Raw genomic sequence first — 17,981 nt, 5'->3', positions numbered from 1 at the left:
ACGCCATGCCGGGCCGCACCGTGGTGTGCTGCAGCTATCCTCATGTTGCAGCGGCAATGCTGTGCCAGTTGCACCACACTGCACTGCGCTTCCCATGCCATCCTGCACTGCGCTGTGTTGCATCGTGCCAGCCATGCCATGCTGGGCTGCATCATGCTGTCTGTGCCACGCTGGCTTGCCAGTGCAGTGCTGCACCTTGACAGCCATGCCATGCCATGCCATGCCACATCACGCTGGCTATGCTGTGCCATGCTGCATGGTGCTGCCTGTGCTGAGCTGCACCCTTGACAGCCATGCTATGCTGCACCGTGCTGGTCCTGCTGTGCCGTGCTGCACGGCACTGCCTGTGCTGAGGTGCACCATGACAGCCGTGCCATGCCATGCTGCACCGTGCTGGTCCTGCTGTGCCGAGGTGCACCATGACAGCCGTGCCATGCCATGCTGAACCGTGCTGGTCCTGCTGTGCCGAGGTGCACCATGACAGCCGTGCCATGCCATGCTGAACCGTGCTGGTCCTGCCGTGCCGAGGTGCACCATGACAGCCGTGCCATGCTGCACCGTGCTGGTCCTGCCGTGCCGAGGTGCACCATGACAGCCGTGCCATGCTGCACCGTGCTGGTCCCACCGTGTTGAGGTGCAACATGACAGCCGTGCCATGCTGCACCGTGCTGGTCCCACCGTGTTGAGGTGCAACATGACAGCCGTGCCATGCTGCACCGTGCTGGTCCTGCCGTGCTGAGGTGCACTATGACGGCCGTGCCATGCCATGCTGCACCGTGCTGGTCCTGCCGTGCCGAGGTGCACGGCGCTGCCTGTGCCGAGCTGCACCGCGCCGGCCCCTCGCAGTGAGGAAGTGAAGCCGGCGCGAAGGGGAAGTTGTTGGAAAGTCAGACCGGAATGGCTGATAGGGAAGGCAGAGCTGGGCTTGGTCGCAGATGGTTCCTGTTGGGGAAGGACACGGGCGCAGCTGCCCGGCCTCCCCCCACCCGCCGCATTATCACTGCCCGGCAGCTGTTCACCTTCCCCCTTGCCATGGGACGCGGCTCTGCTGCCACCCCGGCCCCGGCCGTCACATGAACGGCCCTTGCGGCAGGGCAGGCACCGAGCGGGCAGGGTACCCTGCACCCCACAGTGCCCTGCCGGTGCTCAGCATCTCCCTTCCCGGCGCGGCTCCTGCACCAACACGTGGGAGCAGGCTGGCTGCACCAGTCCATGTGAGGCTCGCGGCAGCGGGGTGCTGACACCGATCCCCTGGGGTGCCCGGGGGACCCCCCAAGCCAGACGGCCACCGCTCTTGGGCCAGGGCAGCAGGCAGGACCGGCCAAGGTAAGGCCAAGGCAGTGGTGGGAGGAAGGCGGTGGGTGGCTGTGGCCACGCCGTGTGCCATGCCGTGGTGCAGGTGACTCACCCCGATGTCAAATGCAGCCTCGGGAGGGCAGATCCTCCTCGAGGGTGGCTCACGGCCAGTGCCCATGGGTGCATCCCCATGGGGACCGGCTGGCGGGAGCGGGGAGCCAGGGCATGGCAGAGCCCGCAGCACCAGAGGGCACGGTGGGCTCACCGGCACAAGGACCCATTTGGAGCCCGCTCTGCAATTAACCTTTCCATAATGAGTAATCAGCTACGATAAGGTTTTATTTACAGGGTTTAAATCTGTTTACTGGGTGTTTTCCTTCATTCTTGGGTCAGCGGCTTGCATGCAGCTCGGGAGCGTGTTCCCACACTCGCTCCCTGGCAGCAGCCTGATCCTGCGTGCAGCGGGTTTGTGCCACCGGGGTCAGGATCCAACCCCGCAGGCTCTCCAGGTGCTTCTGTTCACTTGCAGCGTGGCTCCATGGCCAGGGCATCCCGCGGCCCCGTGCTGGAGCATCCCCCCGACACCGGCACAGCCGCACATAGGACAAGGGGCACCCCACAGCCCGGCTTGGCCGAGGGGCTGCGGCAGCCCTGGGGGTGCTCCTGCTCTGCCTGTGCCCAGCGCGGGCAGGAAAGTGGCTGCCGGCTGAGTCACCGGCATTTGTCTGCCCTGAGCGAACAATACTGGCCCTTTGCCTCGCTTCCTCTTGCACGCCGTCTCCCTGCTGGCACCACGCTCCAGCCACAGCCCCCTGCCCCACTGCCCGGTCCTGGCACCCACCCTGCGGGTCGGGGACGTGGCCAGGACGGGCTCGAGGGCAGGGTTTGGGGTGCAGCCTGGGTGCTGCACCCATCGCTCCGTGCCGGTTCCCTGTGGGTGGGAGCTGTGCTGGGGTCCTTGCCCCCAGACCTACCACCCACGGCAACATTCGGTGCATCCCGGGCGACGGGCACCCACCGATAAGGCGCCAGGGGCCGGGCGGGCGCAGCGCTGCCGCGGCGGCTCAGCGGGCACCATTGACCAGAAGGCTGCAGCGAGGGGAGCCGTGCAGATTGCTGTGGGCTTGCTGAGCTGCCGGTTAGGCTCTTGGCAGGAGAAATGTTTATTTTGTTGGCCGAATATCTCTGCAAACTTCCTGATTTCCTTGCGGCCAGTGAGGCAGTGATAGGGCTGGTGAGGCCGTTGCCTGCCCCGCGCTCTGCCTTCGGCGCGGAGAGCTGTTATCTCCGATGCGCAGCGGGCAGGGAAGAGGTGGAGAAAGGGAAATGAAATACAACAGAGGTGGCACATTTTTTGCTCTTGATAACAAGCCCTGCTTTTAGCCTGGGAACTTGGAAACGATGCAGGTGGCCAGAGACAGCCGCAACGTCCCCCGCTGCCACGGCGCATCTGGACCTCTTAACGAATCCCAGACCTTCTCGCCACGAGGTTGCGGCTCCCCATGGCATGGCACAGATCAGTACTGACCTCTGCACCGCCAGAGCCCGGTGCCGGGGCATTTTGGCCCCAGGGGAGTTCTGAAAGCAGCCCAAGCGCGGGCCGAGCCGTGTGCCGGAGCAAAGGCAGGCTGCGCTGCACCACCTCCCGCTAGCTCCGATTGATTTTTGCAGGGATGTGAGGTGTTGGAAGTGCAATGCAAGCTAATTAAATTCCCATCGTTAAAAAGCCCTGTGCAGGCAGTTGCAGCTTGTGGGATGGGGAGGGCTGGCAAGCAGCTGGGTACTCCTGGTTTGGGGGGGAGAAGGGGAGTGGGAACCCGCTGTTAACCCCACTGGGGCTGCGCGCCGGGCAAGGGGCAGGGAGGGCGGCCGTGGTGCCATGGTGGGGCTGAGAGATGCTCTCATCTCCCTGGGCCTGGGCATTGCATGGACGTCTCGCACGCCGTGGGCAGGGTTAGGGGCCAGGCCCCGAGGACATGGCTCTCCTGGAGGCTCAGCACTGCCGTTCCCCCCACCCAGCCCTGGAAAAGGAGCAGTGCCATGGAGAGGGGAGCTCCTCAGGTGAGGGACCGGAGGGGCCGGAGGGACCCTCTGCACTGCAGCGGGGTGCATGGCCCTCCCAGCATGCTGTGCTTGCCGGCGCAGCTCGGGAGATTTTGCTCAGCATCTCCCAGCGAATTCCTGCTGGCCAAGGATGAGGCTGGCAGGACTTGCCGACAGCGCTGCCGCCGGCGCTGCTCCCACGGGGGTGCCAGCAGTCTCTCCGTGCACCCCAAAGCACCATCTCCCAGAGGCAGGGCGGCACGTGGCAGTCTCCACTTCGAAATTAAAACACTTTCCAGACTCCCTGTGGCAAAGAAAAGCTGAAAACTTGGCCCCCAGCAGCCTCAAAACCATAAAGCACCCAGAGGAATGGTGCCCTATCCCAAAGTCTCCCAGTTTTTAAGCCAAGCCGGTGATTTTTCAGACCCTGCAGCACAGGGTGAGCCGGGATGATAAGCAGCAGGGGCTGGTTTCCCTTTGAATGCCATGAAGCAGGAACGAATCTGTCAACCAGGAAAACAGGATTTTTTTTTTCTTTTAATGTTGGTGGAAGTTGTATGAAAGCCACAAAGCCCCTGGGTCTGCTTCCCGGCAGCGACGGCCAGAGGGGCTGCTCCTTCCAGCCCTCGGCCGAGGAAGCAAGGGGCTGGGGCGGCTCGGTGGCCCGGAGGCCAGGGACCCCCGTGAGTGGGTGCAGAGGGAAGCCAGGCAGAAACGAACCCCCTTTCTGCAGAAAGGTTGGCGAGCGGCGCTTCCTGCCGAGCAGATGTCACCGCGGCGGATGCAGCTGCGGCAGGCGATAGCCGGCGGGCGGGCGAGCCGTCTTCCCTGGCCGCTGGCTCCCCACCAGCCCCTTATCTCCCCCGCGCATTCCCCGATGAACTAACGCGCAGGGAAAGACAGCGCCAGCCAGGGCTCCTGCTGCAAGCAAAATGCCAAGGGAAGAGCGCTGGGGGCTGCAGCCCAGCTCCCGGTGCTCGCTCCGGGATGGATTTCGGTGCTGAGATTCAGACCACCACGTCCGTGCACGCAGCCAGGGCAATGGGACCATCTGCGGTCACCCTTCCCTGCCCTGAGCACGGTGTCCCCGTAGGGATGCTCTGAGCAAATGGGTCCCTGTGCAAAATGGGGACATTGGCATTGCTGTGGCTGCTTGCGAGGACCCAGCCCCGTGCCATCCCCCAGCTCTGCTCAGCGCTGCGCCGGGCAGGCACCGCTGGCACAGCCACATCTCGCGAGGACCACAGAGAGGCACCCAGGGATGCTCTGCTCCCTGGGAGGGAGCGGATAGAGATCGAGAAACCCAGGCGGACAGACAGACTCGCTGGGGGGTGACACAGGTTTCCTGCGGCACCCCAGGGGCTGAGTGCCGGCACGGCTCAGTGCCTTCGCCTCCAGACAAGCCTCCCGCGAGAGCCGGGCCGCAGCAGGACCCCCAGCACGGCACAGTGGAGGGGCTGCGGGCGCCCACGGGTGCTGCCCACGGCGGGGCAGGGCTGCGCGGCTCCCGGCTGCGCGGCGTGCCGGCGAGGGGATGATTCACCAGCGCGGCGAGGGGGAAGGTGTGATAAACCAACACCGTGGGCTTTTTTAAAAAGCCTGAGGCTTGCGAAGGGGGGACGCAGCCTGAATAGCAATCAGCTCTTACAGGCACGCTGGGAAGCGAGGGGCTGAGCCAGAGCCCAGGTTGCGGGAGCTCAGGAGAGCCAGGGAGAAGCGGTGCCGGCGGGATGCAGGGAGAGCTACAGGGAGAGAGGCGGTGGGTCAGGACTGATGGTTGGGCACCCATGAGGTGTGAAAAGGGACCCCAACACCGTGGTGGCTGGAAAGGCGCACGTGGGAGATGGGGCTGGGGCTGTTCTGGAGGCAGCGTGAGCTGGCGGCACCCACCGCGTTGCCCCCGGCCCGCGTGCGCAGCCCCGATAGCGGGCGGGGGGTCATGTGCACGGGCAGATACGGGGCCCGGATGGTGCGTGGTGGCGACCATTTCCTGCGAGGGTTGGTGCCGGTTGCCCTCATCCACCCTCAGCGAGCACCTTATCTGCTGGCGCGCACCGTGCCAGGCCCCGGCGGCCCCCCTCGCCCTCGGGCCGTGCCTTGGGGAGCCCCTTTGCCTGGGTCACATCCCTGGCAGCGCCCCGAGCCGCCCCGCTGCAGCCTCTCCCCACGCACACCCAGCAGGGATGGAGGACATCCCTCCTCCCCGCGGGTCAACCAGCACCTGCGAGCAGAAGTGATGGGTGACGGCGCTGACACCCTCCCGTGGGACTGAGACACCCGTGGGGGTGGCACGGGCGGGAGTGGGGAGGACAGGCGGCGGCGGGCGCAGGGCAGGACGCACGGCGGTGGAAGATGCTGGCTCCTCAAAACAAAGGGAGCGCAAATTGCCATAACATGTGCAGTTAATCCCCGCGCCGGGCTGTTGCACGCTGCGCCATCAATCACGCGCCGGCGTGACCGACACCGAGTCATTACAGGAGTTTCCACCCTCTCTGCCGGGTGGGAACCCGGCGGGGCCCCATCCTTCCCCAGCTCCAGATTTGCTGGGGGACGGATTGCCAGACCTTTGGCTGGGAGGGATCCAGGCAACCTATCGGGCCCTGGCAGGCGCTTATCTCCCGGCCCGGCTGTTCCTTTCCCACCGCGGCGGAGCGAGGCCACCGGCTTTGCCGAAGTGGGGCTGGTCCCATCATCTGCCCCGCTGCGCCGCATCCACCCCGTGCACCTGGGGAGCTGAGGGATGGGATGGGGGATGTTTCCCCACCAGCACTGACCCCAGGGGATGCCAGACCCACCATCCATCCCCATCCGTGGGACCCACGCGTGTGGCGGATGTGTGGCCATGGGGCTTATGGCAGCATCAACCAAGCAGCCACCAGCCCGGGGCTGGGCAGGGAGCGGGGCTGGGGGGCACGAAGGGGTTAACCCGGGGAAGTTCGCTGACTCTCGGCAATGATTTAAACCAGACAGAAAGGTTCTGTCATCCATCACGCTAACAGCCAGATCATTGTGTTTTAAAGTGTCTGTAATTGCAGCAATACAGAGAATGGGAGAAAGATAAAGGCTGGGAAGATGCAAATGTGGAGGGGAAGCACCAGAGCCCTGCACCCAGCAGGGATAAACCCGGGGAGCCCTGGGGCCAGCCCTGCCCGGCTGGCGGCTGGGGACAGGGCTGGGGACAGGGCTGGGGACAGGGCTGGGGACAGCCGGAGGGTGGCCCGGGTGTCCTCCCGCCTGCCCCAGCTCGGCCATGGCGCAGGGCGGGTGCTGGGCCATCCCCGCTGCAGGTGCGAGCACCCACAAAACAGCGCAAGCGAATGAAACCGGGGACAGGCGTGGGCAGGGAAGGGTCCAGAGCTGGACTCAATCTGCTTTACTCAAAATCTTACCTTTATATTACCTTTATCTTGTGGCAGCTCCCTCCTTACCCCCGGCTTAGCGCTAAGCCGCACTTCTCTCCCCATCTCCTCTCTGTCGGGATCCAGGGATGCCCGGGGACGGCGTGCGAAGGATGGTGGGATCCTACCCCAAGCGTGCAAGGAGGCGGCTGCGGGCATCAGCACGGCCACGGCCACGGCACAGCCAAGGGCGCCTGGGCTTTGTCCCGGCGGCCGAGGCCACGTGCAAGCATGCTGGCAGGGAATTATCAACATTCAGGCGAGGCCCGCTGAATAAAGCGAGCTAACACAAATGTTTATTTTCACAGTAGTGAATTATGACTTCAATAGACCAAAATTACAGGCTGCGTGCGCGGAATGGAAACGAAGCAGACCCCGCCACCCAAACGCTGCCGGGGGGGGACGTGGCGTGGCTCCCTCCTGCCCACGCCGTCCCACGCGTGCTGCAGAGCCGCTGCCTGCCTGCCTGTCCCGCCGGTGGACGGGCAGCTCCTGCCTGCATGGTGGCCCTGGCAGGGTGGCCGTGCCTGGCTCCGGCCGCCTTCGCTGCAAAGACCCTGTGGCCTCACAGCCACCTGGCTTAGCCTCAGCTCGGCCACCTTGGCCGGTGCCAGGTACACAATAGCATCCTTCATCTGCACCCCAAATTAACCAGGAGCCGGAGAGGTTGCAGCTTTTCCCGGCAGGTCCCTGCGAGGTGCCCACGGGCAGGTCCGCGGGCACGGCTCGGCCACTGCTGGGCTCGTGGCACAGCCCCGGTCGGGCACTGAGTGGCAGGTTTTGCCATGTATTCGATGGTTTGCACTGCATGGGGGTGGATGTGTGACAGCCTGTTCGGCTGGGAGCGGGGTCACCCCGCTCAGGTCCCTGCTCTCCCGGTGAGTGGCCAGAGCCCAAAGGAGCCCCGTGCTGGCACCCCAGAAAACTGGGGCTCTGCCTTGGGAGCGTTCTTGGGCTGCCTCGGTGACGGTTGGCGGCCTGCGATGCCTCGATGTGTGCGCCAGCGGGGGACTGCGCCGTGCACCGTGTGTCCAAATGCACGCACACCGCTGGCATTTGCATGTGCCAGCCGGTGCTGCCTATGCAAAGCCGGGGGGGCAGCGGGGCGGGCGCGCAGCTGTGCGCGGGGGCGGATTCTCCTCCGCCGCTCCTGGGCCCTCGCCGGCGGGGATGTGCCAGCGGGGCCATGACGCTCACCCGCGAGAGGCTCCTCGAGAAAGGTCCCGTAAGGGAATGAGGGCAGCACAGGGAAGGGCAGGAATGGGCAAAACCGCAGTGCTTCAGGCTGGGAAGTGCAGGCAGGGCAGGCAGGCAGCGCACGCAGGGCGTGCGGTGCTACCCAGATGCTGCGCGGTGTGCGCACACCGTGCCGACTGGTGTAGATGCAAAAGCTGTTGAGACCCTCATGCTCCCCCAGCACAGGCAGTGCAACAGCGGGGCGAGGCCCCCCAGCTCCGTGGGCTTCCCGCTGGGAACGAGGGGTGCAAAACCAGAGCTGGAGGTCGGGATGGCCAAGAGGGTGGAGGGGGCTGGGGCTGGGTCCTGCAGCACCGTCCCGTTGCGACCCCGTCAATGGGGTGACGTGGGGGGGGAGCTTGGCTGTGCAGTGACCACGCAGTGGCCATTTAGTGGCTGTGCAATGGCCACGCAGTGGCCGTGCAGCAGTTGTGTCGTGGCAGTGCAACGGCCGTGCCGCGCCGATGCAGTGACCCCGCAGCGGCGGTGCATCGGTCACGCCAGGGCCATGCCCTGCCTGTACAGCAGCTGTGCAGCGGTTCTGCAGCGGCAGTGCCACCCAACACCCCGGCAGCGGTTGTGCAACGGCTGTGCAGCAGTGACCCACCGCCTGGCAGGGCTGCCGCGATCCCCAGCACCCGAGCCCTGGGAAGCGGGCGAGGATGAGTAATACAACAACCATACGGGCGGCAGAGGCTCCGCACAGCAACTCGCAGAGGGAAGGCAGCTGCCAAGCAGAATAATTACGCAAAGAGGCAGGGCTTCGGCTCGCAGGGAAATTAGCAGGGTTTGCGTTACCCGGCGCACAAGCAAGCAAAAACATCGTAGTAGGACTTCGGAGGGGAGGGAAATTTTTAATGCCCCCCCGAGCTGGGACGGGGTGCGCAGGAAGGGCACGCCAGGGGCCCGGCGTGGGCAGGCAGCGCCGCAAATGCACGCACCGCTGCCGTGCACCGCTGGAGAGGAAGGGCCCCGTTGGCGTTCCCGCGGTGCCGGCGCCACGCAGCCGCCCTAGGAAACCCTGCGGAGGCCAAGCGGGGTGGGGGGCACCCCAAGGCGAGGCTGGGATGGGCACATGGACCGTTGAGGGCTGTGCCCATGGGGCTTGTGGCTTTGCGTGCGGCCACTCCTATTGCAACCCTGGCCCTCGGGCCTCCGGAGAGGGAAGCAGAGCAACCACAACTCCAGCTCCCCGCAGCCCCTTGCAGACACCCCCACCCCGCTCCAGCCCTTGCAAGTCCCAGCTCCAGCCCCTTGACTGTTCCCACGGCCCCAGACAAGCCCTGCCCCAGCCCCTTGCAGCCCCCCGACCCCACGCAGACAACGCCCAGCCCCTTGCAGCCCTTCAGAACATAGGCACCCGCCACCCATGCAGCATCCCCCGGCTTTGCAACCCTCAGCCTTCAGCACCCCTAACCCCTTGTGAACCCTGAAGCTTTTGCAAGCCCCAGTCCCCTGCGGCCCTCAAGCCTTGTGCACTCCCTGCATGGCCCCCCGGCCCCCGTGCACCCCTGGAATCCCGTGCAGCTCCGCACTGTGCCGTGCAGCCTGCCGGTGCTGTGCAGCCCCATGTCCCCATGCAGCCGCCCCAGTGCCGTGCAGCCCCCAGCTGCCGTGCAGCCCCATGTCCCTGTGCAGCCCCCCGCTGCTGTGCAGCCCCATGTCCCCGTGCAGCCCTCCGTTGCCGTGCAGCCCCATGTCCCCATGCAGCCCCATGTCCCCATGCAGCCCCCCGCTGCCGTGCAGCCCCATGTCCCTGTGCAGCCTCCTGGTGCCGCGCAGGTCCCCCGCTGCCGTGCAGCCCCATGTCCCCATGCAGCCCCCCGGTGCCGTGCAGCCCCCCGCTGCCGTGCAGCCCCATGTCCCGGTGCAGCCCCCCGGTGCCGTGCAGCCCCGTGTTTCCGTGCAGCACCCCAGTGCCGTGCAGCCCCATCTTTCCGTGCAGCCCCCCGGTGTCGTACAGCCCCGTGTCCCGGTGCAGCCCCCCGGTGCCGTGCAGCCCCATGTTTCCGTGCAGCCCCGTGCCCCCGTTCCTCCCGGCCGCGCACCCCGGGGCCCCGCTCCGGTGGCGGCGGCGGCGGGGCGCCCCCTGCCGGCGGCGGCGGGGCCCGGTCTAAGGCAGCGGCGCGGGCGGGCGGCGCTCACTCCGGGGCGGGCGGGCGGCGCGGCGGCAGCGGCGGCGGCGGCGGCGGCGGCAGCGGGCGCTGCGGGCGGCCCGGCCCGGCACGGAGCGCGGCCGCGGGTGCCCCATGGCCGCGACGCGGCGCCGGAGGATGGGCCGGCGGGCAGCGCGTAGGGGTTGAACCGGCCCCGCGGATTTTTACCGGCTTCTCCGCCCCCGCCTTCCTCCGCTTCTCCGGTGCCCCCCCCACCGGGGGGGGGGGGGAAGCGCCCCGATCCCCGGGCTGGCGGCCCCCGGCGGCACCGGGCGCGGCGAGCGGCGGCGGGCAGGTGCCGGGGGCAGCCGCCGCCGCGGGGCCGCGCTCCGCCCGCGCCGGCCTTAACCGGGCCGGGGCCGCCGCCGCCGCCGGGGGCCGCTGCCGGCTCTGCCCGCTCCTCCCGGCCCCTGCCTTGGGACTTACCTCACGCCTCCGCCACACCTCAGGACGGTAAGTGCCGTCCGCGGCCGGGGACGGGGACGGGGAGGCTCCCGGTGCCCGGGGAGGCTCCCGGGGAAGAAGGGCTGGGGATGCTCCCGGTGCTCGGAGGGTGCTCCCGGTGCCCGGGGGATGCTCCCGGTGCGCGGGAGACCGGGAGGCTCCCGGTGCCCGGGGGATGCTCCCGGTGCGCAGCGGTCGGGGATGCTGCCGGTGCCGGGGATGCTGCCGGTGCCGGGGATGCTCGCGGTACCGGGGATGCTGCCGGTGCCCCAGCCAGCGCCGTCCCCGCCGCCGCGCTCTCTCCGACCGGTCGCCGCCGGGACTCGCAGGGCGAGCGGAGGCACAACCGGGGCGGGCGGGTACCGGAGCCGCCGTCCGTGCAGCGGGCAGCGCTCGGAGCCGTTCCCCCAGCGGAGGCAGGGATGCGGACGCCCTCCCCTGCCGCGGCGGGGCCGGGGCTTCGCCCGCCCTCCCCTCCCGGTACCGGCAGCTGCTTCCCGAGAGCCGGGACAGCGTGGGGCGATCCAGCATCCCCGGGAACCCACGCGAGTTTGTGCTCCCCCCCACCTCCCCGCTCGCGGTTCCCGACTTCTGCCCGGTGGGAGAAGTCGTTTTCATCCCTGCATCCCTCCTCCTCGGAGCGCCAACCCGCCGGCTCCGCATCCCGCTCCGGCCGCCGCCGATTTAGAGATGGAGCCACGTTTCGTGGCCAGGAGGAGCTGATCCACTCGGGAGAGTTTGTGGGAGGAAACCCGGGGCTGGTTTGGGAAGTCCCAGCTACAGCAGCAGAATTCTGTATTTACACGCGAGGACGCGGGTCCGTGCCGGCGCCGCGCGCCGCGTCCTGGCGCGTGCCGGGGGACGGTTGTGTTGGACACGGATTTGGGGATGAAGGCTGGCTCGGGGAGCCCCCAGCTCTCTGCCTCAGCGCTGCCCTGCTTCTGATCCTCGCAGCCATTAATCGCCGTCCCGCTCCTGCTTTCCCATCAGAATTGCATTAAGTGGCGTTTGCCGGCCGCCCGCTCCGGCCTGGCTTTGCCAAGGGGATGCCGTCGGCGTAGCCGTGGAGCGAGGCTGGCACCGCGCTCCTCCGTGGCTCCTCCGGGCCGGGGCACGGCCAGCTCTCCCCATCACTCCCCCACGCAGCCCTCGCCGCTGGATGGTGCCTTCGGATACTGCAGAGCGTTTCTCTGGTGAAGAGCACCTTTTTGTTGGATTTTCCGCCCCCCCCCCCCCCCTTAGCCAAGAAAAACTTTGCAACTTTCCTTCGCTTTCAGAGAAGAGCTGCTGCCGCTGCTGGGTTTCATTTTGTTTTTTTAATTTGAGGTCACGTGCACGTTGACAGTGTCTTTGAATCTAAGCGATGGTCTCGTCTTTAGCTTAGAAAGAGCTTTTGAGCTCTTCCCTCTGTTGTTTTCTCTCTGTTCAGGAACAAAGAGATTTTTCTGCCTTTAATTAAAAGGAATATTAATTCTCCGCTCCTTTCTCGAGCGACTTGAAGACACTCTGCAAACACCCGTCTGCTCGGCACCGCGGCGGGGTGAGCTCTGCTATGGTACGGGGCACCGAGATGTGGGGGAACCGTCCCAAAACCCCACGGCGAACACGGAGCAGCCGCCGGGGAGGATGCTGACAGCCCCGGCGCCCGCGGTCCTCGGGTGAGGAGCCCCGCGGGGCCGAGCTGCCGGCCGGGGCGGGCGCTCGGGTCTCCGGAGGTGGATAAGGCAGGTCCTCGCGCGGCGCGTTTCCACGCAGGGAGAAGTTTTTGAGCGTTGTTTTCGCTGTGGTTGGGAAGGCAAGCGGAGATGAACTTGGCTGTGGAAAGAGGTTTTTCCCTGCCTGCTGCCTCCCAGCAGGCCCAGCCCGTGTCCGCGCCGGCAGGTAAGGTTTTACCCGGGGATGGCCAGATGTCGGGCGTGTTTTATTTGAAAAATGTGTGACTGCAAATGTTGGCTTGTAGGGAGGAAAAGGCAAGATGCGTAGGGGGGAGAGGCTGTTCTCCCGGGGCGCTGGGTGCTGGCACGGGCTGGGTGCCGGGTTCGGGCAGGGTAGCAGCGAGGCCTCGTGTGGGTGCAGGATTTGCCTCTTACATCGGGAACTTTCAGGGTGCAGGGTGGAAAAATACTTCGGTGCTCAGCCCTGCTTCAGGTTGGGAGGGTCGAGCAGCTCCCCAGCCTCTGCCCGTCGCTGCGGCACGCTCGGCACCGCGGATGGGCTGCCCGCAACCAGCGTGCCGGGGAGGGGGCTCCGGCAGGTCCCGCGGGGGACCCGGGGCTGCTGGGTCTCCGCCAACGTCCCCCACGTCCCTTCCCCGGATTTCTGCTTCTCAGCCGTGGTCGTTTGCAGGCGTGGAAAACCCCGGGCAGGATCCAGGCGGTGTGGCTGCGTGGTATCCGGCTTTGCCGTGGAAATGGGGTCTCGGCTCTGCTCGCTGCCGGCAGCCGGCTTAAATCCCCGGCGTGGTCTAGAGGCGGTGCGGCTCCCCGCCCGTGGCCGCCCAGGGAAGGGATGTGGGGTGCTGCGGGGTGCCGCGGGGTGCCGCGGGACCCCCAGGGAGGCGAGGCACCCCGTAAATGTCTGTTATTACATCTCTTAATGGGGGTCAGTTGGTTGCTGGCGAGCTGGCCAGGGGCACAGGGCTACTGATGAGGCACGTGTGAGTGCTGGCCGTGGGGCAGGGAGCTGAGCCCCCACGGGGGGGACACACCAGCCCCCGGCACCGGCACCGCTTCTGCCCCTGGCCAGACCAGCACAGTGTGCACAAGGTTTTGGGCAGATCCTGCAAACGGGGCTGCCTGGGCCCTGGGAGGGAGCTGAGCTCGGTGCAAAGCTGGGCTTAAACGCTGCTGCTGGGGTCGAGGGGACGCGGGTCGGATGCTGCAGCCCTGGCTTGTGCTTTCCAAGCTGGACCACAGGCGGGAGCTGGATTAAGCTGCCCCACCAGGCTGGGGACAAGGAGGGGTCCCCAAGCTGGGGCCAGTCCTTGCGAGCTTCGTGATGGCTGGTGCGGGGCGAGACCAGGCTGGTGGCACAGAGGAGACCCCCCCTGCCCGGGCGCCGCTGGCGTTAGTGCCACTGCCCGGTTCAGGGTTTATTTTTAGATTTCCTGAAGCTTGTTTTCTGCCGTCCCTCCCAGCGCGCTCGGGCTCCCCAGGGGCAGCTCCACCTTGACAAGCAGCTTTCCTTCGGAAGATGCTGACCAATGTTTCCAGAAAGCATCCAAGGGATTTCCTGTTTATTTTGCAAAATTCTCATTAATATTTTTTCCTGTGTTGTTTGATTCAATCTCACACGGGCAAAATCGCCTTGAAATGGAGCCTGCGGTTAAAAAACAGACAAAGAGTCAGTAACACAGCAGCCCAGAGGCTGTGGGGATGCGTGGCTGGATTCGGCTCCCCCTCGGAGCCGTTACCGTCCTGGCGTCTGCAGGGCAGGATCCAGCCCGGGGTCCCCGGGGAGCCGGCAGCGCCTCGGCGTTCCCACGCTGCAGGGACCTTGCACGGAGCTCCCCGCCGGCGCTGGCGTGCGGAGGGGGATGTTTTCCCCTCCCCAGCCGCTCCCTGCCTCCAAAATGCCCCGAGTCCCCTGGCTGCTTGTGCCACTTGTCCCCCCTCCAGCCATCAAGGCCACCGCTGGGCACGAGCGTCCCTGTGCACGTGGCAAACATGTCAAATTGGGGTGTTTTAGCCTGAACCTCTCCCTGCCCTCAAGGAGCACTCTGTTTACTCGCAGTGTTTAGCCAGTATATTTAATTTCCAGGAGTGTAAGGCAGCTGGGGAGCAGTAAGGGCGTGTGCTTGCCCACCTCCTCCCACCGCCCCGGAGCTGCTGGTGGGACGGGTTGGACGGCGGCACCGGGGTGCAACGCTACCGGCAGCGTTTGCAGCAGATGCTGTGCCCGGGCTGGGGGGCTCGGCGGGGGTCGTTGGCCATCCTGCCACTCCTCCAGTGCCAGTGGGTTGGGGGACCCCCCGAGCCCGACCCTCTGCATGGGGGGATCCCAGCTGCCCGGCCTGTCTCCACGCCAGCCGGCCACGTTGCTGCCAGCCGCTATTGAGTCACAGGCTCCGACGTCGAGTCCCAGGGCTGAGCCCGAGATGCTTTTACAGGCAAGGCTGAAATGCACAAAATGTTCGACTTGTAAAATATGTAGCGTGAGAAAATAGCCTTTTCTGCTCTCCTCCTCGCTGCCGCCGCTCCCCTGCCCCATCTGCTCGCTTGGAAAGCTTCCCACAGCCGGGGGGGCTGATGGCGCCCAGGGTCCCTTGGCAGTCGCCGCCGGCCCGGCTCGAGGATGGCATCAACGCCGTGCCGCTGTGCCCACGCGGAGGTGTTGCCCCTCGGCAGCAGGAGGGCTCCTGGGGGCCTCGAGGATGCGCTTGGTCCATGAGGATGCTGCTCACGTGAAGCCTCCTCCGTCCTCCCGCCCTTCCCGTGTGCTTCGGCATCCCGTGCTTTCTCTCCCCCAGGACACGTTTGGAGAGCAAATGTGCCGGGAAAGCCAGGCAGGCTGTGCCATGGCCACCGGTGGCATGGGGGATGACAGAGGCGGCGTTGGTGTGTCCTGCGAGGCCCAGAGTTTCCGAAACGGGGCGGCGCGGTGCCTCTCGGGGGGGGTGCCGGGAAATAGCCCCGCGAGGCACCCTGGCAGTGCCTGGCCGGGCCGGGAGGCAGCCGCCACGCCGGAGCTGGCCACGAGCCACGGTTTTCACCAGCCACCTTAATCCATCATTATCTGGGCACATTTCGGATCCTTGCCAAGAGCAAGGTGGGAAGGGGGGGTTGTAAGCATGCTTTCCCTATTCCCCTGCCATCCTTTTTGCTGCCTGTGTGTAATTAACAGAGTAATTAAAAACAGGATGAGTTAATTGGTATTCATTTATGTGGCAGATGTTTTTAATTGAGATACGAAACAATTTACCTGTTTACATAAACAATAGCAAATGAAGGCTTGTAAAACAGAGAGGGCGCTTTTTTTTTCTTTGGCTTTTTTTGTTGTTGTTTTGAGGAAAATCAAAGCCGTCTCCCTCCTCCCTGGCCACGCCGGCTCAGGGCGAGCGGGAACCGGCTGGCACTGCTTGGGCCGAGCCGAGGCAGCGGGTTTGGGTCCCTGGCTGGCTGGTTGTGGCTTGAGAAATTGGGTATGTTCGGCTCGGGGTGCGTGGGTGAGCGTGGCCCTGGGTGACGATGTCCCACGTGGAGCCGTGCCGTCACTGCGTGGGGGATATGGAAGGGGACCAGGCGTCCGGGTCCCCACTGGCAGCCACTGCCCTGGAGCCGAGCGAGGAGCGCTGCCCGTGGCGCATCCCCCCGGCGGCGCCGGACGTCCCCGGGATGCCGGCCTGGCACCGCTGGTGCAGGCAGCGTGGCCGGGGGCTGCTCGCGCGATGGGGCTGCGGGGAAAGCAAAGCAAATCGGGATGCGTCTGAGCATGGTGAAACCCGCCTCACCCCCGGCATTGGGTGGGTGGGGAGCGTCCTAGCCCGGACCAGCGGCGTGGGACCCGTCCCGGGACGCCCATGGGCAAGGCGAGGACGGCAGGGACAAAGGCTGGCTCGCCGACCGGTGCAGAGGGCTGCTGCGGCGGTGCAAGGATGGCAGGTCCCGCTCAGCCGAGCGGCCAAACTAAACCGCAGGGGCAATGCCCGAATTCGTGGGCTGGTTGGCGTGGCACGGTCACCCGTGCTGGCCAGGCTGCCACCATCCCTCTGGCTGGAGGAGCGGGGCAGAGCAAGACTTGCACCGCTCGGGGCATGAACATCCTTGCGAGCATCCCTGCCTGCAGGCAGGAGTGCAGGCAGGGCCCAGGTGCCTGGCAGGGCTGGGCCCCGCTGCCAGCGCTCCCCTGGCACCGCCGGGCACGTCTGTGTCCCGTCGTCCTCGCAGCAGCCATTACCTGCGGCGGAGGTCCCCACGCCAGCACCTCACCGGGCCTGGAGCTGGCTGAAGCTGGCTTCACTTACATGTCGGGCAGAGGGCTTAATTAATTGGATTTCCTTTTAAATGGCTTTGTTTGCTCTGATGAGTGCTGGCGTTTGGATCACGCCCCCCCGGCCTGGCTCCCCAAAATGTGCAGACGGGACACATTGGCAATGGGATAACTGCCGGGGGTGGGCAGCATCCCTGCAGCATCCCTCCAGCATCCCACAGCTGCTGTCCCGCTCTCTCCCCCTCCGCGTGAAATTGGGGATGAGCCACCTCCAAGCTGCCTGCTGTCACCTACCCCCGTCATCACCGCATCCCCAGGGAGGGGATCAGGATGGGTGCAGGGGAGGAGGGAGATGACGGTGCCCTGCAGCTCCCACCACCTCTGCCAGGCTCGTGCACGTGGCCGGCGAGGCTGCCTGGCCGCCGGCGCTGCGTGCTTCCTAATGCGCTCCAGCTGGGACGGCTCGGTCCCTCGCCATCTTATCGGGGAGTTGTTCTTGGCCCCCGTGGCAGCGGCAGCTGAGGAGCAGGAATGCTAGCCTTTGTTTCGGAGGCAGCCTGGCTTCGGGAGACGTCGCCTCCAGCATCTGGATTTCATTTGTGGCCATTTGGAGAGCATGAAAGATGCTGGTCTTTTAATTCCCTTTTAACCCCTTCCTTGCCCTGGAAGCTTCGCCCAGCCTGGGAGAGGAGGGCTGTGGGAAGCCGGAGCTTTCCGACAGCCGCAGCCAGGGCAGCTCCCTGCCTTCTCCATCCCTGTCTCTGGGGAGGTGGAGAAGAGAGCAGCCAGCCTGGGTGCTCCGCAGTCATCGGGCTCACCCCGGGGCTGGCACGTCCCTATCTCCATCCCAGATGGAGGGCTCCCTGGCCCTGCTCAAGGCTGCGGAGAGCAGGGGCTGCTTGCTGCCTGGCGAGGACGGGTACCCCGGCCTGGGGCACAGCCTGCAGCGGCCGGCCGGGCTCCCTGGGACCGTGGGAAACAGCAGGCCCTGGGCTGGGCTGGCTGCCAGGCCCCATCCCTTGGCTCCGGGCTGCTTGCTGCTGGGTGCTGGGGCTGCTCACTGGTGTGCACGGCTGCGCAGTGCTGTGCAGTGGTGCCTGCCAGCATGTGCAGCTGCGGGATGCCATGCGGTGGTGCCTGTCGGCATGCACAGCTGCATGGTGCTCTGCCTTGGTCCATGCTGGTGTGCATGGCTGCAGGATGCCATGCATCGCTGCCTGCTGGCATGGATGGCTGCGTGCTCTGCATTGGTCCCTGCTGGTGTGCATGGCTGCAGGATGCCATGCGGTGGTGCCTGTCGGCATGCACGGCTGCATAATGCCACGCGTTGGTGCCTGTTGGCTTGCATGGCTGCACGATGCCATGCGTTGGTGCCCGCCAGTGTGCACGGCTGCCCAATACCCCGTGTTGGTGCCCACCGGCACGCACAGCCGCACGGTGCTGTGCATCGGTACTTTCCAGCAGCCAGCACTGCCTGCTG

The 17,981-nt window shown here is 66.0% G+C and overlaps 1 protein-coding gene across 6 annotated transcripts in view; it reads left to right on the top strand.

Annotated features, from left to right (window-relative positions):
- Positions 1 to 918: 918 nt before the first annotated feature.
- The window catches only part of CBFA2T3 (CBFA2/RUNX1 partner transcriptional co-repressor 3), a 28,756-nt gene continuing 11,693 nt past the window's right edge, over positions 919 to 17,981 (top strand). For 2 of the 6 annotated variants that reach the window (XM_082320145.1, XM_082320143.1), the window contains exon 1: positions 12,028 to 12,454. In XM_082320145.1, coding sequence (XP_082176271.1) covers positions 12,379 to 12,454 — 76 coding nt within the window. In that variant the 5' untranslated portion in view covers positions 12,028 to 12,378. Of the gene's footprint in view, positions 1,327 to 10,457; positions 10,583 to 12,025; positions 12,455 to 17,981 lie in introns of those variants that run through there. The other 4 variants (XM_082320148.1, XM_082320146.1, XM_082320147.1 and 1 more) reach the window with 4 other exon arrangements.

This window comes from Platalea leucorodia, assembly GCF_965183815.1.
Source record: "Platalea leucorodia genome assembly, chromosome: 8".
In the NCBI taxonomy this organism is placed as follows: domain Eukaryota; kingdom Metazoa; phylum Chordata; class Aves; order Pelecaniformes; family Threskiornithidae; genus Platalea; species Platalea leucorodia.
The sequence above is the reverse complement of the archived record's forward strand: the minus strand, read 5'-3'. Positions and strand labels throughout refer to the sequence as shown.